This window comes from Anarhichas minor, unplaced genomic scaffold (genome assembly GCF_050575085.1).
Source record: "Anarhichas minor isolate MPS153535 unplaced genomic scaffold, ASM5057508v1 ptg000055l, whole genome shotgun sequence".
NCBI lineage: Eukaryota > Metazoa > Chordata > Actinopteri > Perciformes > Anarhichadidae > Anarhichas > Anarhichas minor.
In genome coordinates, this window is record NW_027466501.1 from 3,665,094 (window position 1) to 3,692,068 (window position 26,975).

General features: G+C 42.4%; 1 protein-coding gene across 1 annotated transcript; it reads left to right on the top strand.

Moving 5' to 3' along the window:
- The first annotated feature begins 925 nt into the window (after positions 1-925).
- Positions 926-26,086, top strand: aldh1l2 (aldehyde dehydrogenase 1 family, member L2). Its single transcript, XM_076076151.1, has 23 exons — positions 926-1,161; positions 2,994-3,138; positions 6,949-7,183; positions 9,468-9,633; positions 9,736-9,837; positions 11,372-11,461; positions 12,200-12,334; positions 12,537-12,662; positions 12,797-12,888; positions 13,249-13,396; positions 13,547-13,666; positions 13,778-13,905; positions 14,932-15,082; positions 15,162-15,232; positions 15,321-15,426; positions 15,568-15,655; positions 16,993-17,086; positions 17,176-17,275; positions 18,015-18,113; positions 18,602-18,767; positions 20,859-20,964; positions 21,045-21,244; positions 22,729-26,086. Exons 1-23 carry the CDS (start codon positions 1,114-1,116, stop codon positions 22,782-22,784), a joined length of 2,772 nt encoding a protein of 923 aa, XP_075932266.1. The 5' UTR covers positions 926-1,113; the 3' UTR covers positions 22,785-26,086.
- The last annotated feature ends 889 nt before the right edge of the window (positions 26,087-26,975 follow it).

The window sequence follows — 26,975 nt, forward strand, 5'->3', positions numbered from 1 at the left end:
CTGGAATTGTTTTGAATCAAATATTTATTTTCATTTTTCACTTTCATATATACTTTAAACATGGCTTTACAACACATGAAATACTTCACATGGGATTGTGCAAACGCACTCTTGAAAGGATTTTAAGCATTGAACAAAGTTATTGTAATAACTTGTTTGATATTTGTCTTTGCTATTTTCTTTAATAGTTTGATCTTTGATAGAGTAATGTGGGTTTCTTAACCCTAAATTAAAAGGATTTAATTTATAACAAATGTGCTTAAATATATTTTTACATTTATATAACCATGTACAATATTTTAACACTTGATTAAACAATAATCAAATGCAGAGACAGTTATTTAACAATATGTTAGGAGAAGTTACATTTACACAGACTTACATTTACAACCGGCCCTTTGTGAGCGACCGTGATGCTGATGTGACCCAGAGTGAAAATGAGTTTGAGACCCCTGCTTTAGCTATTAGCAAACAATTGCTCATGGCTAACTAAATGCTTGCTAGGTTTGCTAGAAACATGAATACTTGCAATATTGTATGTAAGCCTTGCTTAAGATGCTTCTGTCTTGCTTATGATGTTTTATATTAATGATATAATCTAATTTTATATATTTTTCAAGTTAAATACGTCTTTTTTAATGTCAAGCCTACTTAAAAAGGATTTAACCACATATTAAGTTAATTTGGCTTGTTCAAGTAAAATAATCTAGCCAACAATATGAACACATAACCAATACTTAAATCAATTTGTTTGTGTTTTGGCAGTATCATATATCAACCACCGCTACAGTCAGCACGGCCTTGACGATGGGTCCACGCGCGACCGCCCGGTCGTAGCGGTAATAAGCAAGCGCCGCGTGACCGCGCACGCATGGTACCAAGCAGCACGTAGTCGGTGTCTGCTGCCGCTGTCGAGTATAAGCTGGCTGTCGCGAGCCGAACCTCTGCCACTCCTCTGACTCACACAGTCACACGCATAGAGGCAGGTGTGTGTAGGTGTGTGGGTGCGCGCGTGTGTGTCTAGCAGCGCACATACCTCAGCAGCAGGTCGGACAAATCCTGCAGCATTTTGGATTCATTTTTTAATATATATATATTCAAAACACCGCCATCATGTTGTGGACGGCGAGTCAAGTCTTAAGGAGATTCTCCACCTCATCCGTGAGTAACGTTTCTTTTGCCGCACCAGAGAATGAATAGAGCTTTTGATAGATAAAGAAACTAAAATACTGTTAATAATGAACGCATGCCAGGTCGGCTGTGACATGAGGACTGAACCGGGCTCGACCCTGATTACGGATCAATGAGTCACAGTTCATGTCGAGGTCTTCACGGGTCACCCTGCGACTGTATTTTTCAATAAATTATGCGAATGAATTAGAGAATGAATAGAGGTGGTGTTACACCACCTATGGTGAATAGCTGCTGACTGACGGTGTACCTATGGTGAATAGGTGGTGTAACAGTGCCAGTTTGCCACGTTACTGCCGGCCGGCTCGCCCACATCTATCTCCGCCCCTCTCTCCCGGTAGCTACTGTACACGATGTGCAGGAGTTGCATCAGCATGTGAGCTCCACACTGTACACCGTCAGTCAGCAGCTTAGTGACGAGCCGGCAGGGCTGCACGGGAGAGTGGGACGTTGACAATTCATTCGTTGTTAACGGGGCACTGTGTCCCAGCAGCGTGTCGTTTGCTCCCTTGCTTGGAATACGTGGCTTGAATGCATCACGAAGCACGTGCTGAGATGGAATGTAACAGTCCGGGGCGGCGCCTCGACCGGCTCGACACTTGACAGGACCGTTCAGATGAGCGGGGGAAACCCGAAACGTCCCTCCGTGAACACATGTGCTGTTTCAGGCAGGTGGGAGGGGTGCGATTCAATCTTCCCCCTCTGGATCGGGGCTGTGCTCTCTGTCAGCCAATAGCTTTTCTCAGAGCCGACTGTAACCGAAGAATGAATGGGGGGGGGGGGGGGGGGGTTGCATAATCCCACCCCTTGCTCTTTTCAGTTCATGCTTTTTTACAATCCAATCAATTATTTTGGGAATTGGTTAGTTATGATTAGTCAAGCATATGAACCTTTCACGGCTTGCATTTTGGCTTTTTTTTTCTTATTATTTCAATCAACATAAGAATTTAATAACTTTGGGTCTTGGACAGTTGGTCAGATACAACAAGACTTCTGAAGACGTATTTTGTAGACCAAACAATCAGTTGACTAATTACACTAAATGATGGTTGTATTATAACTTAGAATTTTTTATAAATTAATAGTCAGAAATACTTGTTGTCTTTGCAGCAACTGAAGCAGGTGTTGGTTCTTTTGATCAAAGTGGAGGGTTGACCCGTATAGAGTGGCAAAGTCCCGCCCCTTCCAGTCGACCTTATTCCGCAAAAGAATATCACCGGTAGTCAATGCGAGAGACGATTAGTTTTAGTTTTTTTGCGGCACACATTATGTTTGTCAATGTCAAAGATCATTTTGCACGTCAAGAAAGTTGCAGTTTGTCGTAAAAAAGTACGAGGGCTTTTAATTGCCAAACATCGGATGTGTAGTTCATGGCACGATTCAAACAAGATCAAACATTTTTTTTAAATAAGACCCCATGGGCAACACCGTTAGGTGTGTGTGGGGGGGGGGGGACTTGGTCTCTCTATATGGGACTAAAAGTCAGGATATCTTCTGATAGCTACAGGATTTATTCTTTAAAAATATTGTCTATTGCAAGTTCCCCAACTTTATGTTAGTGTCCCTTTTAAGAGATGTGTCTTGTGGGCTCTTCTGGCCCCCCTGGTGCTCAAGGCACTTTCCTGCAGTTGCCTGCTGCAGAGGCCACCTTTGCATTGGGTTTTCCTTTGCCAGTTTCACAACATCTGCAGAACTCACAAGCTCAGAGAGAGTGTGTATAAACCCAGACGAGTATTTCCAGTACTGCAGATCTACACTGGCTAAAGCCGAAACTAAAGTGTCTGTGTTTGCTCTCATTTCAGAATTCCTACCAGAATAAGCTTAAGCTCGCAATAATAGGCCAGAGCCTGTTCGGCCAGGAGGTGTACAGCAACCTGAGGAAGCAGGGTCACAAGGTGGTGGGCGTGTTCACGGTCCCCGACAAGGACGGCAAGGCCGACCCCCTTGGTGAGTTACCTCGGTTGGTGTCATTCCACCTCTAGTCGCACTAAATAAATCAGAGAAACTGTGGTGCTTTCTAGGGAATTTGAAAACCCAAAGCAACTGCAGGAAACAAGATAAAAATACCAGGTTTTATGAGTAGAGAGGGAATAAATGTTGGCGTCTTACAGCCAACAGTGTGGAACAAACTGCAGTCTGGACTCTGGCCATCTCTGGTCCTGTCTAAGTCCATCGCGTCTTTACTTCCCCCGCTGCACAGACATTAGGCTCGTTCGAGATGAGCCAGGCCTGATCCGAATCAATCACCGGTGATCGCCGCTCAATGCATGCTGGGTAGATTTGTGTCCAACTTGATCCCGACTTGCTCTGACATCATGAACACGTGGTCGACGATAACCTCACGAGAGCGAGGCGGCCGCAGTTTTTAGAGTCAGGCGCCGCAGTTGCTCTCCACCAACTGGATGACCCAAAGCATGATGGGAAATGCCTGGCTGTCTCCGGATCAGAGAGCTGATTGGCTCTTAGATTTGACAACAAACAACATGTTTTGTAGAAAATCCTAATTTTCTGTGTAATTCCAATACTTGACACTAGATTGTTGGCTGTTAGTCTCATGTTGTGAAAGGTTTAATCCAAAAACACATCTCGTGTGATTGATAATAATAAAGCTTATTTATAGAAAACATATCAAAGCGAGCAGCAAAGTGTTTCACAGGCAGACATAAAAAGAACAAAGGATAGCATACACTGCAGATACACGCACATTTCCTCATAAATATATATTTACAAACACACATGAATTAAACCTCACGAGGTCTGTAAACTACAGGAGCTAGTTGCAAGTTTACAGTGACTTAGACCTTGTCACGACTGGTAGACCCACATGGAGAAACAGGACCCGAAAGCACGACCCAGAGAGCAGGGTTAGGTGTAGTAAAGAAAATAAGGCAGAGATCAGAAAAAAGTAACAGCATTGGGCGGAGGCTGAAATGTGTCCATGATATCACAGAGTGTCAAAAACTGCAAGCACAGAAAGACTTTGAATGATTCAAGACTTTAACCAAAGTTCTGAGTATTTTGTTTCGATAAAGTAGCGTTTGACAACGTTGGCTTCTTTAGTTAAAGCAGTCAGCATTCATATATTTTTATTTGGGCCTCTTAGGGGAGATAACGTTGACTATTACCCTCCTATTAAGTTGATGTTCGTAAGGTGTTATAATATAAAATAACACTTATAATTAGATAACGAGAAATAACAAAAAAAAATCCAACAGAGTAAAAGTTTTGTAATGGGTTGGTGCAAAAACCATAAGACCGAGAATCTTGGATCTGACGGCCCCTGATGGTCCGGGTCCCCTATGGGTCATCACAGGCCCTGTGCTGTGGCTGAGGTGGATGCTCCTGGATAGTGGCTCCATTGTCTGTGTGTGTGTGTGTGTGTGGAGAGAGGCCCTGTGTGGCCCCTCGAGACGCAGCGCTGAGGGGAAACATCTACGATCTGGACCGTGTATGATGCAATCTTTCCAGGAAGCAGCATTCCCCGTCAGCTATCAGCTGCCTCTTGCCTAACCCTGCCTGTCATCCTCCTTTATTCTCCAGGATATTATATATTATTCTACTATTTCCGGTTCTGAACACATTCCTGCCTCCTCAACAACAAGTGGAGGGAGGTCAATACTCTATATTCAAAATGCACATTTAGCGTTTATTTAAGATTCTTGCAATCTAGGCAGTTAGTATCCACAGTACGCTCAGGGAAGTTTATTCTTGAGCACATAAACTGTCTATTGATAGTCTCCATTCATAGCTCACATTTCAGAGTTCCAGAAAAGGTCCTTACCTAGAAATACATTGAAAGTTCGAGCAATTACCGTATTTTCCGCACTATAAGGCGCACTTAAAAGCCTTTAATTTTCTTAAAAAACGACAGTGCGCCTTGTAATCCGGAGCGCCTTATATATGGATCAATTGGTTAATTGGTTGATCCATACTGGTTGTACACGGCGCTCTGTCAAAATGTTTCAGTACGACTGGTAAACTACAAAGCCGCACCGCGGTAAACACCGGTACTGTGCTTACTCCGAGTCCAACACCACTTGTGTGTATAAAGACCCCAAAATGGCACCTTTCAAGAGACACGCTTACGACGCTATTCTATTCTATGCGCCTTATAATCCGGTGCGCCCTATATATAAAAACAGTTCTAAAATAGGCCATTCATTGAAGGTGCGCCTTATAATCCGGTGCGCTTTATAGTGCGGAAAATACGGTATATAACGATTGAAATGAGCTGAAGTATGGGCTAGAGCTAGACCAGTAAGTCAGCTGGGCTGATATTTTGTTTCACATTAGCTTATTATTTAAAATATGTACAAATGTTGCAGCACAGCAATGCCAAAGACATTTTAGGTTATTTAGAAGCAGTGTCTCCATTACAATTGATGCAATGTAGTGGATATTATGGTCACCATTCTTTAATAACCCAATGTGAGGTTTCCTTTACTAAAAGTGTTTATGTCAATTTAAATATCAACCCATCTTTATTAGAATTGTTTAACCTCTCAAGTATTATTATTGGCCTCATAAACCCAGTATCTCTTCTAAGAAGGTAGGAAATCAATTTAAAATCTGGGTTAACGGGTTTGTATTTTTCAACCTTGACCCAGTTTCCCATGTTTTTTGTGCAAGTAACTAATCGGTAAAATATATAATTGTTTAATTGGTCCAGTATTGAGTGAGAAAGCTGCAATGTGATTGCTCAGGGCAACTCCTCACCGTCAATGTATGTCCACTAAAAGAGCTGACAGGCTCAGATTATTATTATAAGTGTCTGACATCATTATGGAACGAACCCTACAGAGAAATAAAACCTTTTTCTTTACCTTTCACTTGATCCGGTTTGATTGTTATCGTGTCTAATCCAGTCCCGCTCAAGGAGAAGTCTTGTTCGGAAATATATCGCGAGAGGATTACGAGGTTGCCGAAAGACAGCAGTGAGTGAGAGTTTAAGAGAGGAGTGCAGAAACCTTAGCTTAGTGTAGTCTAACAGATTTTCAAAGACATGGCTGAATATTTATCTGATTTCGACAATGTGCATAAGGCCATGAGATTTCAGAACGAGACTTCTCCTTGAGCGAGACTGCAGCGCTCTCGCCATAGACTGTACATGTATATAAGAAGTGGACTTAATCGTCGCAATGTCACTCATTGGTTTAAGTACTGCCATTATTGAAATTTTACCGTCGCCGTCTTGACTTTTTGCAACCAATGAACAGACGTTACCATATTTGGAATGCAGAGGAGTGACGTAAAGAAGCCGTATATGGCTCTGGTAGCGGTAGAGACCTGTCATTCACAGTTGCCCCGCCCCTAAAGCATCCCCTGCTTTATGGTCTGTGTGACTCTAAATGGACCATAATGTACTAAATGAACATCATGCTGTATTGAAGAAGACTTGAAACTAGAGATTGAGACCATAAACTCATGTTTACAATGTTTACTGAGGTAATAAATCAAGAGAGAAGTAGAGTCATTTCCTCATAGACTTCTATACAATCGGACATTCTTTTTGCAACCGGGGGAGTTGCCCCCTGATGGTCCGCATCGGCTTCACTTGTCAGAACCGGAGGTTGCCGCCTGGCTTTCACTCGATACTGGACCAACCATAGAAACATTGTTGTCCCCATTAGTCACCTAGAAACAAAAACATGGCAAAAAATGGTCCCTTTAAGGGTCCAACCATGAACCCCAACTTCTCCGATCCACTTAATTTCTGCTTTCTAAACGGTATCAGTAAACTCACCTCTTCTCTTTCAGCGGCGGCGGCGGAGAAGGACGGGACGCCGGTGTTCAAGTTCCCGCGGTGGCGGCTCAAGGGGAAGCCCATCCCGGAGGTTGTGGAAGCCTACAAGGCGGTGGGTGCCGAGCTCAACGTCATGCCCTTCTGCTCCCAGTTCATCCCCATGAACGTCATCGATGACCCCAAGCACGGCTCCATCATCTACCACCCCTCCATCCTGCCCCTGCACAGAGGAGCTTCGGCCATCAACTGGTGAGGAGGAGGGGAGGGAGGGAATCCATAGACTTTATGTATTAAGTGACGACTGCAGAGGACAGCCTGTGTGAGAGACACCTGTAGAAGTCCATCAAGGAGACGTACTTTGTTCATTTTGTGTGGTAATGGCAGCACATTAACAGAATGAATGAATGACCGTTTTATTATTGTGTCATGCGTATCGCTGTGTATCGCCCACATCTGCTTACAAGACACCTTAAATCCTAGAAGTGCAACGGATCACAAAACTCACGGTTCGGACCGTACCACGTTTTTTGAGTCAGGGATCGAATAATTTTTCGGATCAGTAAAGAAAAGGAGAGGAGACAAATATAACTTTGCGTTCCATTTATTAATTAAAGAACTTCAAGAACACTTAAAGCAAAAAACTTTGGGCTATAGTCTTACACAAAAACAAATGCCGCGGTGATACCTTGTTGTTGTGGTGGTGGCTTGGCCCCCGTCGCTGACAGACTGGGATGGTGGCGCTTCATATGTGTGGACATGCCCGATATATGGCCGTTGTCTTATGTCTTTCTGGTTGAACAATACCTACATACCGTAACGGTTTTGTCCACCACCCTCATCCCGTCATTATAAGTTACAGGGAAGTCAAAATGCTCCCATACATGCAACTTAAATGACGTCGGGGGTTTGCATATGTGTCTGACCACAATACCTTTTGTTGTTCAGTCTTTGTTCATCCTGCATCGCTCTTTTCTGTTCTTTAATGTAACGTTACTGGAGCGACAGAGCCTCTCCCAGCTGTTAGCAGACTGTTGTTAGTGAGCCTTACCCAGCATGCAGTTCGGTGGTGACATTTTATAAATGTACAATTATTTGTGTTACAAATTGTTTATGTGTCACAAACTGTTGTGTCGTGGTGTTTTGCCCTGTTAAAGAGCGTTAGTTGTGGGTTGTTAATTGTTGTTATAAAGTTATAACTATGATTAGGGTTCCCTCTCAATACAGTTAAGATAACTAGCTCCGACCGCAGCTCTCACAGCGGCGAACATTATATTTCGCTGCCTGTTGAAGAGCGACAGAAGTTGTTTCGGCTATGCATCATACGGGAAGCCCTGCTTCAAGTATTCATGCTAAGCTAGGCTAATCATCCAATATCTTAAATTGGCTCTTCATTTAACGGACAGACATGAGAGTAATGTTGAGCTAATCATAACTCTTGGCAAGAAAGTGAATGAGCATACACCAAACTATTCCTTTTAGGTGTAACATGTTCATTTAAGCTGCAGACTGTTAGCCTCCCAAAGATCAACTACATCTCATTGAACATTAGAGAGTTTGACTGTAGAGTAGTCTCAGTTTTTTAAAAAGTGCACTTAGAATAGTGCAAATCTCTGCCACGTGTGTCTGCAATGACCACTGCTGTAATGTTTTATTAATTAATGCAAACCACAATTGTTCACCGCAAGCGTATCAGTACGCATCACGTTTGCAGCTAAACTGCAGTTCACTGTGTAACGCTTCATATTGTCTGTTTAACGCTTCCTCTGAACTGAAACTGTTAGTCCTGCTGTGTGTTTAGTTTCATTAGCTGTTAGCTCGGTTAGCCAAACGCACAGCAGGACTCTGTTAACTGTCCGGTGGTTGCTAACAGCTTACTGGCTCCCCTGCTTCCACCATAACAATATGCTCTCCATTGTACTCAGCGCTTGGTTCAGTGAGTCAGTTTTGCTAAGCGATAGTTTAATAGCCGTCCAAATTGAAGCTGTTATTGATCACTTGAGTAGTGAGGAGTCAGCAGCCAGTGACGGTATAAAACAGTCAATAAAATATGTCTTTCAAAAAGTGTAAATCACTGCAACCACGAGAGTCATAAATGAGCACAAAAAACATGTTTAATTAAAGGCTCCATTCATCCACTTTCTAAACTTTATTAATTTCACGGACGTGACGGGCCTGGAGCTTATCCCAACATGCATTGGGTGAGAGGCGGGTGCACCCTGGACAGCTCACTTGTCTGTAACAGGGCTAACACCATTTACAGGCTCTGGAAAAACTAATATATTCTAAACTCACTTGCCATGAGCCTTAAGAAAATGTGTGAATATATTCAATTGCCCAGTGAGAACCGACGGCAGACGGCTTCTCTGTTTCACAGTCCTATCAACAGTCTGACTGCCTCGGTCTCACATAGCTTCTATCTTTTCTTTATCTTATTCTGCTCCATTTGGTCAGGTTTATGGTCCACTTTACATCCTATATCTCAGACTGTTATGGCACCGCTCCAAGGTTGGGTTATTGTTCTGTGTGTCACCAGGACCCTGATCCACGGCGATAAGAAAGCTGGATTCACAGTGTTCTGGGCCGACGACGGCCTGGACACCGGACCCATCCTGCTGCAGAGGGAGTGTGCTGTGGAGCCCAACGACACCGTGGACACCCTCTACAACCGCTTCCTCTTCCCAGAGGGCATCAAGGCTATGGTAACCACCTGGAATTTCATATTTTTCAGATGAAATATAGAACCCTTTTTTTCAACTTGAGTAATCTCTCAACAACATGTTAAAACAAGTTTCTTGGGGCAGGTGGAGTCGGTGCAGCTCATAGCTGACGGGAAGGCCCCTCGGATTCCCCAGACAGAGGAAGGAGCGAGCTACGAGGGCATTCAGAAGAAGTCCAACTCCAAGGTGAGACATCTTACTTCAGACAGTAGCCCCACAGTCGGATACGTGATTTTGATTTGATTTCTTTAAATAGGCCGTTTTCATTCGTTCAGTCTGAAGCACCAGCCTGGCCTTTGCCGGGCAAAAGTGAACCGCCCTACAGGAAATAAATAACGTACACCAAAACATCTGTGACTTTTTTTTTTATTCGCGACTTGATTCGCTGTCGCTGCTTTCAATGTTGGCCGGTAAAAAAGACGCTTCTGAATGTGTGAGTGAAATGTGGGGATGGGCTTTCAAAAGCTGGTTCTGTTTCGGATGTGGCTCCACCAGGATTTAATGAGCTAAGACGCTAACAAATCTCTCGTCAAACCTTTTTATCTCTCCTCTCTCTTTTTATTTATTAGCAACGATTGATAGAAAACGTAGAGGTTCTTGTGTTGAGCTGACTGTTACTGCTGCATAAACACAGCTGAAGTGCATCTGGTTTAGACACTGTAGCAAGGATCTGTCAAGGCTGTAAGGGGGGGGGGGGGGGTAGGAGTGGTAACTGCAAGTCACTCTTTATATAATAAGGGTTTTATTTTATTCTACTGTTTTCTAAATTTTTTCCTTTATTTAGGATCACATTACAGCAGCAGTTCACGCGTTTATCTTTTACAATAGTTATAGAACACAAAGACATAACAAAAATGTTTTTCATTTGAGTTAAAGAAAAAAAAATGAAAGAAATAAACATATTTAAATGAATACTGAATAAATATTTAAATGAAGGACGAGTTCATTTTCCACTTCTGACAAATTTCTTCAAATCTAGTTTCCTGAAGGCTGATGGAGAAGGGGATTGTTTCCATAATAAAGGCTCCATAAATGATATTATCCATTCTTCTATGGATGGGGTGTCTGGATTAAGCCATTTCTTTGTATTAGCATTTTTAATTATTTTGTTCTTCTAATATTTGCGGGTGTTGAATCTAAAAGCCCAAAAATGAATTGTTCCCAGTTCAGTAATTTTAGTCCCATTTATAGTATCTGTTTGAATCTAAAAAGTATTTAACTTTTGGCTGGGCCCCAAACACGTGGAGGTGGTTGGCCTCCTGGGAGCCACAGTTCCTCCAGCAGCCTGCATTCATAGACTTCTGAGCAGGTGTGGGCTGAGCTTGATATCCTCCATTGAAAGGTTTTATCATGGAAAAATGTCATTCCATTAAATACAAATATCTCCTAAATTCACAGATTTGTATTATATAAATGTAGCCCAACAGTGCCAGGTATGTAAGATTGAGTGGCTGCCTGGTGTTTGTCTCACAAGAGGAAAGACAGAGGCGGGGCTGATCTTAGCTGCTCTCTGATTTGCCACATGGAGCCACGTTTGCTGGCAGGTAATCTAGATGCGCTATTCTTAGTGCAGAAGGTTTTCATTTCCAGCATCGCTTTACCGCATGTCGCTCAGCGAGCGGCGACCAGCTGCTGGGCTTCCCTCTCATTCTCAGAAATGGGGGTGACCCGGTCTTGAAATGAATCCGACCCCTCAGCATGTATCTCTCTGTCCCCGCAGGTCAACCTGGCCCAACCGGCCGGGGCCATCCACGACTGGATCCGCGGCCATGACAAAGTCCCCGGTGCCTGGACCGTCGTTGATGGTCAGGTGCGTTTTCCTGGAACACAAAGCAGCAAAGAAAACACACACCCTGTATGTTGTGAGGTCAGACTGATAGCGGTTTGCAGGGCTGACATAGATCCTGGTATTTTTGGTAGGAGGCGGATGTTCAGTAACTTAAACGTTTTTGTCAAGTCCTGGAGGAGTTGAAATGTGGGCTCACATATGTTTCTGGTTTCAAAGAATGGAGTCACTAAACTAGGCATTTAAGCATCTTTTCTTTTTTAAATTTTAATATTATAATAATAATAAAATGTAACTTACTTTTCAGAGCACTGACATTTGTTGGTTAACTTTTTTATGCTGATTAAACAAATGCGACACAACGTGTGTATCCGTGAGCTTTAGAGGTGCTGGTAGGCGGATGTCGTTACCTTTATGATGGAACCAGGCTAGCTGTCTCGCCCTTGTTTCCAGTCTTTGTGCTAAGCTAAGCTAACAGGTGCTTGGTTCGTATTTAGTGTGGAATCGATCTCTAAACTCTTAGCGAGAAAGCAAATTTAACAATCTGTCGAACTATTCCTTTAAAAGGTCAGCTGGAGAAAACACTTACAGAACCTCAGCAGAGGACAGCCCCACATACTATGAAGAGGATGTTACAAACATTTGATTAAATTAGGTTCATCTTGACTTAGCTTGCTGAACCGGTAGCACCATATTCAAATGTCACCATTGCGAGTTAATAAAATATCTGATTGAATTCCTCCTCTGTTTGTTCTTCCTCAGTCTGTGACCCTGTACAACTCGTCTATGCTGAGGGGATCTGTACCTGCCGGTCAGTCCCTGGAGATTGAGGGGGCGTCCCAGCCCGGCCTGGTCACCAAGAACGGCCTTGTGCTGTACGGAAGCGACGGGAAAGCCGTGAGTGTCTCTGTCGTACTACAAAACAAACATTCAGAGCAAACAAAGGTAGCGTTGGGGGTCAGGTTCATGCCTCTGTTGGCTGTTGGTTCAGATGCACTCCAGATACAGTGAAAGGCTGCTAGGTGATTCAAACGCAGCTGGAAATGAGTCAAATACAGCGTGTGTTGTGTGTGTGATCCATTCTGTGTTTGGTCCCCAGCTCCTGGTGAAGAACCTGCAGTTCGAAGACGGGAAGATGATCACTGCCTCGAAATACTTCTCCTCTGGAGAAAGCTCCAGCGTGGAGCTGACCGATGATGAAAAGAAGATGGCGGAGGAGATCAGGGCAAGTTACTGGCGGCGTACTGTGTTCAGCTGATCGTGGCCCACGCGCTAACTTCTGCTTCTCTTGAATATGTTTTTTTTTGTAAGCTGACCCAAGAGAGTGTGGCTGACTGAGAATGCTTTCATTTATCACAGAACATCTGGAAGGGCATCCTCAGCAATGTCACAGCCATTGAGGACACCACAGACTTCTTCAAGTGTGGAGCCGCCTCCATGGATGTGGTCAGGTGAGGGAGGAGGCCGGTGCAGCCATGGGTCAGAAATGATCACTTGGAGTGAGCAGTCGGCATTCAAAGACGCCATGAAACAACAAATACATTTTTCTTTTAATTGTGAACCCCTGCAACCACGAGAGGTCCTTCAGCATACAATCATAAATGTGCACGTAAAATATCTGAGATATGAGATTTGCTGTGAACCGACAACGACTGAACACACCTGCATTTATACGCAAATAATAATACAAAGTCAGAAGAAATAAAAGGTGTACGTAAACCTATGAATTTTTATAAACCCTTCACGATCCTAAAGAAACTACTGTGCAGTACTGTAAGCCCTGATGGAGCGCTGCTGTCTGTTGTGTGCAGGCTGGTGGAGGAGGTGAAGCAGAAGTGCGCCAGCGTCCAGCTGCAGAGCGAGGACGTGTACATGGCTACCACCTTCCGGGACTTCATCCAGATGTTTGTCCGCAAGCTGAGAGGGGAGGACCTGGAGGAGGAGCTGGTCATCGACTATGTGAGTCCCCCAATTTGATGTCTCAGTGAGCCCAAACTGAGCGTGCTGATTTTTAACCAAAGTGGGGTGAGATCCTTTCCGTTTAACTTCCAAACAGGTTGGTGATTTTGGGTTGTGATTGTTGCACTGCTACTGTTGTATTTTATCTAGGCAACAAGAGAAATAAACAACATGACAGTGAAGATGCCAAACCAGTGTTTCATCAACGGAAAGTTTGAGGATGCAGAAAACGGCAAGGTCTACGACACCATCAACCCTACTGACGGATCAGTGAGTCCCTGTCATATGAATACACACACACACACACACACACACGGAAGGTTTCGTTCTCGCATTAATCATTAGACCGTGTGTGACCATTGCATCCTTGTGATCTGCTAGGTGATCTGCAAGGTGTCCTTTGCCTCGGTGGGGGATGTGGACCGGGCGGTAGCGGCTGCCAAAGAAGCTTATTATAACGGACCCTGGGGCAGGATGAACCCTAGAGACAGGGGGAGTCTGCTTTACAAGTGAGTAGCTCCACCTAGAGGACTGCAGTGGGACTGGACAAAGCGCAGAGGTCTGCTCTGTAAATGACATGTCCCGTGTTCTGCTTTGTGTAAAAATCAAGAACCAAAAAGAAGAATTTCCTATTTTTTTGGTTTCATTATGGTGTCCACTAGTTTTTGGCTACGTACATGGAGACCTCATTAACATACAGCCAAATGTTGCTTAAAGCAGTATGGTCATATCACAGGCTATGATTTTATGGTCATCAGTATGTTGTCCAATGTCAAGTGAGTGAGTAAAAGCAATTGGAACATACTGGATTTGAATGGCTATATAACCGTTTATCCCAACTTTATTCATAGATTTTCAATATAACACAAGATTGTGCACAAAATCATTGCATCTACAGCGTTATGTCAGACGACAGACAAAAAAACAGCAAAAAAACAGAAGTCTTTTTTCAGAGATTGTTTCAATCCATGATGATCAAATCTAGACCTTTAAGCTCTGGGACGGAACGCCACTTTAGTCCGCATGTTTACATCAAATAGAAATGGCTGCCATAAATGATAGAACCTCTCAGTTGAGCCTCCAAGAGTAAACTGTATCTGTTCTAGGTGGAGAGACTGCATAAGTTCTCCAATCCACTGAATATGTGATGGTGGTGGTTCTTTTTTCCCACTACAGCAGAGTTGGGCGTCTAACTACTTGAGAATCAAAAGCTAGAAGAGTTAGCTTGTATTCCAGAAATATCTGTGTAAATGTCCTAAAAACAGAAGTCCAATAAGGGGACACTCTTGGACGAGTCCAGAAAGTTTGAATAAAGGAGCCTATTTGTAATTTACATCTGTTCCAATTAAGATGCAAATCAGGATAAATCTTTTTATTTGAGAAGAGAAGCTGATGTACCACTTTAAACTTTGTGAGCCTGTGTCGAGAGCAAATAGAGGCAGCATGAACTCGTTCAGTAATGGACTTCCAAACATTCTCTGAGAATTAGTCCTTGTCTCTCATGACCCCCCCCCCCCCCCCCCCCCCCCCCCCAGGCTGGCAGACCTGATGGAGGAACACCAGGAGGAGCTGGCCACCATCGAGTCCGTCGACTCAGGAGCTGTGTACACGCTGGCCCTTAAGACCCATGTGGGTATGTCCATCCAGACCTTCCGATACTTTGCCGGCTGGTGCGACAAGATCCACGTGAGTTTAACGTTCGGACACACACACACACACGCTGCAGTTTTAACGGATTGTGACACCAGAGGTTTTTCTGTTGCAGGGCAAGACGATCCCCATCAACCAGGCCAGGCCCAATCGCAATCTGACCTTCACCAAGAGAGAGCCTCTGGGGTAAAAGCGCTGAGTTTTACCGAGCGCTTCCTACAACATTATCGCTGATTGTGTGTTTCTTACTCTGTGTGTCTTATTGTTACTTCAGTGTGTGTGCCATCATCATCCCGTGGAACTATCCTCTCATGATGCTGGCGTGGAAGAGCGCCGCCTGCCTCGCAGCGGGAAACACGCTCGTTCTCAAACCCGCACAGGTGAGATCGCCGCGCACACACACTTTAACTCGCATATTAGTGCTAAAATAACTGAATATTCACCAGGTTCGAGGTAAATGTGCTGACCAAGGCTGAATGGACCCGGTGAGTGTCTTATGCATTATCCCCCAATGTTTACAGGTCACTCCGTTGACGGCGCTGAAGTTTGCCGAGCTGTCGGTGAAAGCCGGCATTCCGAAAGGAGTCATAAACATTTTGCCAGGCTCAGGTAATGAACACACATACAGGATACACGTAGGCTGTTTTCTGTTTTTACTGTTTGTGATTTTTGTCCTTGAGGTCATGAGGTGAATTAGAAATGAGTTCAAATAGAATCTGACCGATAATATTCAGTGGTACCCGACATCGGTCGCTTGTTAAAGGAACAGTGTGTAGGGTTCAGGAGGGTCCATTGGCAGAAATGGAATATAATCTGATACTTACTTGAGTGTATGATCACCTGAAACTAAAAAATGATTGTGTTTTCACTAGCTTAGAATGAGCCCTTCATATCTACATAGGGAGTAGATATGTTGCACCGCCGTGTTTCTACGGTAGCCCAGAACGGACAAACCAAACACTGGCTCTAGAGAGAGACTTTTATGTTTCGCGTAGGCCTGCCGTAGTTCTCCGAAATGCTCGGCACACAGGAGAAGTATCAGTTGGTTGCAATCTGCAACCTCACCGCTAGATGCCGCCAAATCCTACTACTTCAACGCAAAGGAGAACCCCTGGTAACAGGTGTGGTAGTCCCTTCTCAGTCTGTTGTAATTGTTTCAAGAGACTCAAAAAGATAAACATTTGTTTTGTTTTTTTTACAATAAACAAAATAATTTAGTGTGGCAGATTTTCAGTTTCCTTGTCTAGTGTGTGGTTCGGAACCAAGAGGTTGGGAACTGTTGCGCAAAGATTCGTCTATATGTGCCTCGTGTTCTGAAACTTGTACGGGTCTGGAATGCATATTTGTAAGTAAAAATCTAGTGATATGCTATTTTTTTTCTTAATTCCACGAAAAGACCAAATGTAACAATGAATTTATCTCCTAACAAGTATGTTGTGTGTATCAAAGCCTGATACTTCTTCTTCCTCTGAGCCATAGAGCTCCATTGTTGTTGAAATCACATCAGTGAGCCACACTGTTGAACGGGGTGACATGTACCTACATCACCATGAATACACTGTAGTTTGTTTTGACTCAATCCCACATACACCACCCTGCTGCCTCACTAGAGCACCAAATGTGGATTGATTATTAATCCGCCACTGGAAATAGTCTCCAAGAAATTCCTCCTGTTTAAGTAACGTTTGATGACAACTACAGGGACCAGCTGTTTTAGGAAATAACGAGCACTTTATAAAAAAATGAAAGTATACATTTACAGGCCCCTTTGTGAAGATTTACATCTTCAGAAGGAACCAATGGGCTTAGAGCTGAGAGCCACAGACATGGGAGGGAAGTCAGAAAGTATTGAGAGATGGACCCACACATGGTTGGATTTAGTTTTTGTGGTATCTGTTGACAAAAGGAATAGTCCACAGTAACGCGTAACCTGTTCCGTCCTCCAGGTGGTATGGTGGGACAACGTCTGTCCGACCACCCGGACATCCGCAAGCTGGGTTTCACTGGCTCCACACCCATCGGCAAACAGATCATGAAGAGGTATCAGCTAGCGAACTCATTGCTCGGTCGACTTAACTGTCTGGTGAAACTTCATGCTTCTTCATTTATCTTGTGACTTCCTGTTGCAGCTGTGCGCTCAGCAACCTGAAGAAGGTTTCTCTGGAGCTGGGGGGGAAGTCACCTCTCATCATCTTCGGTGACTGCGACATGGACAAGGCTGTTCGCATGGTGAGAGAGAGAGGGGGAGGGGCTGTTGTCAGGCTGGTTTTTACACCAATGAATACATCTTTTTAATTGATAGAAGGTTCACCTCAAACCTGGTATTATTTATTAACATTTTGTCGTTCCAGGTTCTCAAATGTGAGGATTTGCTCTTTTCTATGATTGAAATTGAATAAGTTTAGGTGCAGGAGTGTTTTTCGAACAAAACTTTGACCTTGGCTTCAGGGAAATTATGATGGTCATTTTTCATACAATTTTTTTTTAGAGACTAATTTATCAATCAACGGAATAAAATAACACATAAATCAATAATGAAAATATTCATAAGTTAAAGCCATACACAATGTCTGCCTAGAATGACGACTGAAAGCTTGGTCATGATCAAACATTCTTGAATAAGAATATATTTTAGTGTGATTATTATAAAAAAATAAATAATTATACCTTCATTATAGCATTTTAATACTTAAAGAAAGCTGTAGTTAATGCACAAGAGAATAAAGTGCATCATGTATGTGTGTGTGTGTGTGTGTGTGTGTGTGTGTGTGTGTGTGTGTGTGTGTGTGTGTGTGTGTGTGTGTGTGTGTGTGTGTGTGTGTGTGTGTGTGTGTGTGTGTGTGTGTGTGTGTGTGTGTGTGTGTGTGTGTGTGTGTGTGTGTGTCTCTGTCTGTGATCGTGTGTGTGTGTGTGTGTGTGTGTGTGTGTGTCTCTGTCTGTGATCGTGTGTCTGCTTGCTGCTCCACAGGGCATGAGCTCCGTGTATTTCAACAAGGGGGAGAACTGCATTGCTGCCGGACGTCTGTTTGTGGAGGAGTCCGTTCACGATGAGTTCATCAGCCGAGTGGTGCGTGAGCCAAAACACTGAGAAAGCCTTTCTCTAGAAGAATAAGAGTGGTGCAGGAACGAGTCCTAAAACACAGAAATGAGTCGGCATTTTTTGCACTTCTGGTTCCCTCGTCTTAAAGTCAGTGGGTTTATATTTAATGGATTTTTGGTTAGATGCCTGAAATAATGTATTTGGTTTACACAAGCTTAAGAGATTTTAATGTTTTGTTCTACGACATAGAAAAAAACATCAAAATTCTTGAGTGGGATATTTACTGACATATTCCAAGGCTTTTTGTTGAGGGAACCAGTGCGATGCCAACTTACGCGTACACCTACAAAACTACGTCATCCCTGCAGCTCTCTATACAGCACATTAAAAGGGGACTTCAATATAGTTAGGGGACTGACTCCTGCACTTCCAATAAAGCAATTTGATAGTGTCATTTTGAGCGGAAGAAACAAGGAACTGCATCATTAATCTCTCCCTCCTTTCCAACCTCTAAGGTGGAAGAGCTCAAGAAGATGAAGATTGGAGACCCACTGGATCGCTCCACGGACCACGGACCACAGAACCACAAAGCCCACCTGGACAAGCTGGTGGAGTACTGCGAGGTCGGGCTGAAGGAGGGAGCGACGCTGGTGTACGGAGGGAAGCAGGTGGACAGGCCAGGTAGAACACACACAGAGACTCTCTGAGTGCAACAGCACAATGTCTGTAGCTAATGGGACTCATTCTCAGTCCACTCAGGTCACCTTTACACACAGGACACAGGGTGTGTGTTTAGAAGCGGTGGGTTTATCTGTATTAACTGTGTGTCTGCTTTTAAAATTTAGCATCAGTTATCTTTTACATTTTACAGCAATTACAGACGGCTTTTATTTGACGTATCTGCACTCACCTGTTGAGTTTACCTGTTCTTTCCTTCTTTAAAAATCTTTAGTTTATGTGCAGACTAAGATAAGGGTGCAACTAATAATTGGATTCACGACAGAATATAGTCATTTAGTCAATTATTACCACAGTGCCAAGTTTTGTTCAACTGTTTATTTCCTAGTGTTTGTGTTTTTCACAAATATAATACACCAGAGAAATCTTTCGCTCTCCCCAAACTATACAGTGTATCTTTATGAAGGATAGTTTGGATTGTTAACAGTGGTAATAGCTACATGCTAATATTTAGATGAACATTATCTCTCAGTTGCAAGCCACTAAGCCAGTGTTTTTCAACCTTCTCTGAGCCGCGGCACATTTTTTACATTAAAAAGATCCCGCGGCACACCAACAACCAAAAACTTACAAAATGACACCTTTTAGCATAATACAGTATATGCCAGGGGTGTCAATCTCAATCACAGAGGGGCCAAAATAAGAAATTGTGACTACGTTGAGGGCCAAATAGAGTCACCATTTAATAAACAGGATAGAAGGGATATTGCACAAAGTGCAAAAAGAATACATGTTAGGCTACATTATTTTATGCATATGTGCCAGAGCCAGATGTTTGGCATCTTCTCTTGGCTGCCAGTTCATTAATATCGGGAGTTAGGTTCTGTGGAAACCCTCAAAATGGAGTGAAGGTGTGCATCAGTGAGACAACTCCTGTGTGGGTTTATAGTGAAGTACATTATTTACAGTTACATAGAATATGACCCGCTCACCCCGAAAGCGTTACCACCCACACAGTGGAACAGGAGCAAGAGGCCGGAAGTTCTTTCTCTCCCACCTTACATAGTTCAAACATCCCATAATGTCCGTAGTTCCTATTGGCTAAATCCAGCTGGCTCCTCCTTCTCGCAGGACCCTCGCATGGGTGTGATCTGTAAATGCCTGTCTTAAATCTCTCTTTCCCTTACTCCCAACATACTATTCTTTACAGTTTAAAACATTCAATGACTGTCTTTTATGGCTTAACACTTCTATGATGAACATTCTATGTAAAGATAAGGATTTGCAACTTTTGGCAAAACCTTTTCACAAGCAAAAAAGTTTCACAAGCATAGATATAAAGGTGCTACAAATTCTACTAAGACACACTAACTACAAATCCTAAAACATTTCTACAATTATGAATCTTCCAATTATGTATTCCAAAACGCTTCTAATTATGATTTCTTAATTATGAATCATTAAACACTTCTATTATAATTTCTTAAAAGACAGTTCTAAACCCAAATTTCCTACAGGCCCAGTTCAGAGTCTGCATTTTTACTTTTCAAATATTTCTCCGCAACCTCTCCCGCGCGTCATACTGTCTTAAATTAACACGGTCATTACTGCGCTACCTACTGCCACCCACTGGCATGGAAGAGTATTTATTACTTAGCCAGACACTATATTGCAGATCAGATGCTCAAAAATGGCAAAGTATTTGCAACAACTAAATAATATTGTTTTGGACTCATTAAGTGAAATTGGACATTTTCCCACGGCACACCTGACGACCTCTCACGGCACACTGGTGCGGCGCGGCACAGCGGTTGAAAATCACTGCACTAAGCTACCTAGCAAGCTAGCTATTTACTTTTTTTATACAACTTCAGGGAGATATTGGTGCATTTGCGCTAAAACATTACAACAGTTACGTTGCTCAGTCTAAAGAGGGAAGTTAGAAAATGCATAATTTATAACTTTTGATAAAAGCTCTTTTCAAGTTAGCTGTTTCTCATTTTAGCAGCTTTGTCTTGTTTTCGGTCTTCTCTGTAGAAGCTTTAGCATCATTGTTAACGTTAGCTAATCATTGATATTGTAATTTCCCTTCAGGTTTTTTCATGGAGCCCACAGTGTTCACTAATGTGGAGGACCACATGTTCATCGCCAAAGAGGAGTCCTTCGGCCCCGTCATGGTGGTGTCCAAATTCAAAGATGGGTGAGTCATCAAAAAGGTATCTTGCTGCAGTGCTATTCGAGATGCTAACCGGTATTCTCTGTACCTCCTGCGAACCACAGCGACGTGGACGGCGTGCTGCAGAGAGCCAATGACACAGAGTACGGCCTGGCCTCGGGCGTGTTCACCCGCGACATCAACAAGGCCATGTACGTGAGCGAGCGGCTTGACGCCGGAACGGTATTCGTCAACACCTACAATAAGACCGACGTGGCTTCACCTTTCGGGGGCTTCAAACAGTCCGGCTTCGGCAAAGACCTCGGTGAGTAGAGACACAAATGTCATGGCATGGATTTAGAAAGTCCGATTTTTCTTTTTTTCTTTTTTACTTTAGTTGAACATTTGTGTCATTGATATATTGACTGGAATAAAGGGGGGGGGGGGGGGGGGGTATTTTACACATAAAGGCCAGATCACTAGTTGCAATTACAACTCAACCTATTTGTTAAGTAATGATAATGTGGTAGCTCATTTCTGCCAATTTGATGAGGAAAAAAGGGCCTGTAAGTCATTTTAGTCAGACTTAGTAACTCAACATAATGATTTAATATCTCAAAATAATGACTTTGTATCTCAAAATAATGACTTAATATCTCAACATGATGAGTTAGTATCTCAACATGATGAGTTAGTATCTCAACATAATGACTCAGTATCTCAACATGAGTCAGTATCTCAACATAATGACTTAATATCTCAACATAATGACTTTGTATCGCTACATAATGACAGGATTTTAAATTAATTATTAGTAATTATTTTGAGATACAAAGTCATTGGTTTGAGATACTATGGGATGTTTTTGAGATACTAAGTCAATATTTGGAGAAATGTTTTCATTATAATGACTTAGGGGCCGATCACACCAACACGCGTCGCAACAGGTGCAGCTGTTTCAAAAATACCCCTTAGCAAAGCGAGTCAGACAAAACAGCTGATGAGCCGATGGAGCAGGAGTGCGTGCGCAACCAGGCGATCAAATGTACATAATAGGGGGGAAAATGATTCAGTAGAAACATTGAGCTCTTGCTGTTGCTCTGTTGTTGAATGAGGAGGGGACAATTATATAGTTTATCGTGATTAACTAACACTAATATCAATGTCCGTTCCACACACATCTACCTGCATTTAAACAGGAAGTCAGTGGTAAAGTAGTAAAGCCCGCCTCTTGCTTGATTTGATTGGCTGTCTTAGTCAATTGTGACATTGACGAGTGGTGCGACTCTGCACCTGGTGCTGAAAAGTTGAGAATTATTTTACTTTTAATGCGCGTCTAAAAACCAGCGCAAGAAAGTAGCACACGCCAGGTGTTGTTTTTTGTTTGTTTGTAGGAAAACAATGGTTTTGTGGGCAACCCGTTTCTAGCAACGCATCTAGGTGTGATCGGCCCCATACTTGATTTTTTTTCTTATGCATATTGCCGGAAATGGCCTTCCATATTTTTCAACATGCACATCAGTAATTTGGTGTTAACTTGATCAAAGAGAGGAATGGGTTTAATCACAGCTTAGACCAGTGGCTCCCCCTAAGGAGACGCAAGATAAAAAGGCTTATGAAGAAAACATGTTTCGGGTACTATACATTCTGCTCACTATTTCTGGCTTTGTGGAATGCAGGATACTTCAACCTCTTTGGGGCATCTTAAAACTCAGTCAAAGAAAATCTGACAAAGAAAAATCCCTGTTTGGTTAAAGTGTTCACAACTCAATCCAGTGATGCTTGTTTTGTTGTTGGTGTGGTCCACAGGAGAGGATGCTCTCCTGGAATATCTCAAGACCAAAGCAGTGACTGTGGAGTACTGAGGCACAGACTCCCAACAACCTCTGACCCACATCTGAACAAGAAGGGACTCGTCTGTCTGTTTGTCAGACATCCAGCTTCATTCAGCATTGCTTCTGGACTGTGTGTGTGTGTGTGTGTGTGTGTGTGTGTGTGCACTGTATGAATGAGAGCCACAGTTTGGACTACGTGCCTGTCTTTTCTTGGCTTTCCATGTAAAAAGTCACATCATGGACAAAGGGACACGTGTGGTTTACACCCGTCTGGGTATCTTACATAGAACCCTGAGTTGGACACCTGATGGGAGCCGAGCTGGTTCTGACTATTTTCAAGGTTTCAGTTCCATAAGAGTGTGTTTTACGTTAAAACACAGTTTTCAATCTCAAATCTGTTTTCCCGTCATCATCAATCATGTTAAGCAGTTCTGTTAAAGATTAGAAAATCATCTGAAATCAGTCCTTTCTAATCCACTTGTAATGCTGCCTTCATCATTCCTTTCATATTTCTGTTTCCTCTTGAACAGCTTTTCATCTGTTGTGTTTCGTACCAGAAAATAGACAAAGTTCTTAGTTTATGGATATAACTCATCTGCACATGAATGTGAATGTTGAAGCTTGTGTTTAGCTGCCCATGGGTTGAGTTTTGGAGTAGACATTGCCCTGCCTAACAGGAATAAACTGGAGAGCTTCATTCCGTTAGCAAACCAAATATAACTACGTAAAGCTGTTGGTGGTCGAGATTGGTCATTGACCTGATGGGAAAACAGGATTCGGGCCAAAAAGCTAGAGTTACATTTGAATCGTTAATCCATATCAAAGCAGTTTGTGAAAATAATCTTAGCTCAAGGTCCACTTACCAGGTTTTTTCACTGAAAGGTTTTAAACCGCGTGACAGGTGTTGAACACGGCGTTGTGGTTTTGTTGCTTAAACCTAACTTTAGTTTTTAACGAAATGTCGTCCCGAAAAGAAAAAGTTGTTCTGAATGACACAATTCGAGCCCCTCTCCCCAACACCAATAGATTGCATTTCGTGACTATTTCATAAACTGCAGTGAGACTGTGTTGATAGTTTTCATCAACGGTACAGTACAGCATCACTGCAACAAGGTGAGAAGTTAAACCTCTGGAGGTCAGCAACAAGATTCTCAGGGGGTGTTACTGTCTAATATTATTTTGTTAGACTATTGTTTTTAAGGTAAAGAATGAACTTTCACACTCGCATAAAAACAAACTGGTAGCCGTAGAAAAAAGGGATTGTTGACACTTTATTGATTGGTTAAAGTCTTAATGAGGACTGACTTCACGACAGCCAAATGCAAGTTGAAGAACCGTACTTTTAGAATGATTTCTTCCTCGTTAGGTAGATTTTACTTCTGTATACAAATCATCATTCAGAGACTTGAAACTTGGTTACGATAAGTAATCCATTCGTTAACATTTAGTCACTGTTGTATTTCATTTTGTATGACTATTTATCATTTTTATTGAAGTGTTTGGCAGCTGTGACATCCAGTACTTGAGATTTCCATTGCTTCATAGCATCACATTCACACGTTATGTCGTGAGGAGATCTAGTTTAACACTTAGCAATGGTAAATGCAAATAGTTTAATTAAAATGGTTGTATGACAGACGGTCCTCAAACCTCAGAGGAGCTTTTAAAGGCTTAGCGTCACCACATGATGAAAAAAAGATGTGATTCACTGTCTCAGGCATGTTTCAGATTGTGTTAGGAATGGCTCTCCTTTGAAGTCTGAACTTTGGGTCAGAATGGAATATTGTTCATCAGTATTTTACAGTGGCGGGCCGTCAGGGCCTGCAAGGCCTTCTCTGCTGGCCTCAACAGAATCACAAAGCTATATATATTTTTAAAAAAAGAAAAAAATATCTATTTTATAATTTAATAATTTTTCTTAAATACACTACATGTATTATAATTTCTAAAATTATTTTCCCCATTATCTTATTTTCTCATTGCACAGCTACTGTCTTCCTCAGTTGCTCTGCTTCCAGTGCAGCTTGTTTTAAGTAGAGCTTTTATCCAATCAGATCTCACCTCTGTGTCTCTAGGTAAGAACAGAGGCCCGAGGCCTGCAGAGTCTCACTTGCAGCCAGTGCAGATTAAAGTAAATGGGAACGATATTGTTGATTGTCATAGTGTTCAACCAATCAGATCTTTAGTTTGACATGTTGGGCGTATTCTTTGACTATCAGAGCATTCTGACTGAGTGAGATGCACCATGATAGAGGAACCTGAGCCGAGGAAAGACATAGCAGAGCAGTACGTTCAACGCTGAAGTTGTGAAAGTAAAATCCAATGTTAATCTCTTTGGGTCGCGGCTTGTCATTAAGGAATGACTGTGGATCCCACAGCCGGACCAGCTGAGAACATTATATTTTCCTGAATTTAGGCTTTTGTATTTTCTAAATGCTCTAGCATTATTCAGACGACTCGTACCGAACGGTTTAATACGAAGATGTACATAGTTACAGCCTTAAAAATGAATAACAGCTGTGGCGCCACAATGTGGTTATAAGGTGGTATTTCAACTGCAGGACAGCAGTGAAGGCCCAGGTATAAAATGCACGGCCCGCCACTGGTATTTTATTGCCACTACATCGAGCTATGGTGCCACTACATTCTCCTCCCATCACACACACTCAAGATGTTTACATCATGTCCTCGCTGCTGTCTGCTCCCACATCACTTTAGACATTCAGTCTCTTCCCTTTGGTAAATTGGACCTTTTTTTGTAAATGTTTTTTAACAATGGAGGGAAAATGATTTGATATATTTTTGTCAGACAGAGGAAGACTATGTTCAAACACTATATTATATCTGTTAAAGACACACCAGCTAGATGTTTTTTTATGGAAGGGATTGTGTACAGCGAGCTTATTACACGGCTGCTTATTAAAGAAATCAATCATTTCATTCAAATATGGATTTTAAAAATATTTTATTGCTTTTAAAAATAATTGTATTGCTTCCGCTAAACAGAAACAGTCCTATCGCTGTGTACTTGGATCAGAACTGCGTCCAGAACAACGGTCTGTTATTCACGGCATTGGTCTGCTATACAGAAATAACAGATCGTAGAAGGCCCCACATTTCGACCAATCAGAATGGAGTATTCAACAAAGCCGCGTAATAAGCATCACTACTGTGAGGAAGTTGTGAAATGAGTTTTCTATCTGTCCCACAGTATCAGTAGAGGCAGCAAGGGCTAAGAAGCAAGTGTTTGTTTTGACCTGTCGCTTCAATACACAGCATGTCTTCAGCCAGTAATGTCATACGACGGTGAATAAAGTTTGATTTGAATTTGAGTGTGTAATGCTGCTAATGATGCTGTGACTCAGAAAACATGGAGGGAGTAAAGAGTGATCCTGCTCTTTCCAGAAGTGGTGCTACCATCATTATTTAGAGTGTGTTCCTGGAAATATGTTGAAAGTAGATGTAATATCGAACACATTTTGTACAGTGTCCTCACATTTGATACAAGATAAATACTTCCTGCACAAGACGTTGTATAGACAACAGGGACGTAAATGAGTTAGCATTTGATCACACGTCAGTGAGCTTCATAGTTGGCTTTATAGCAGACTGGACTGGCTACACGATAATGGTACCAAAATTGAGTTTAATAGTAGCAGAAGTAGAGAAGAGTAAAAGTAATGCTAGCTATACTGCTAAATCGATGTAAAGCTAGGTTGCTAACATTAGCTGACGTTAGCCAGCCTATGCTACTGGTCATACCAGACCAAGTGAGGCTGCAGTAGAGAAACCACTGAGTGTATTGACCAGAGTAAAGGTGTGTTTTATTATTTATGTATTGAACTTTTCATTCGATAGCTTTGTACCCGCGGGGTCAGGAATTAAAAAAGCAGTGAATTTAATATTCTCAAAGAAGGCCAAATCTGTAAAAAATGTTTACAATTGAAATTTAGTTTACAAAGGTACATTTTTGTCCTTTCAGAGGATTAAATAAATACTGTAAGTCATAAGCAACTATCTGTGTGTGTGTGTAATGTTACAATTGACTCAGTTTGGTATGACTTGGATGTTATACGACGGTAGCCTACTGTTAACGTTAGGAAACTATGAAAAGGCCATTAAGCGCCGGCCCCCCTGTTTTTTTTGGCATATTCCTGATGGTAATGAGCTGTTCTGCATAACCAGTTAGCCCAAACTATGTCCAAGCCAAGCTGTGCTACA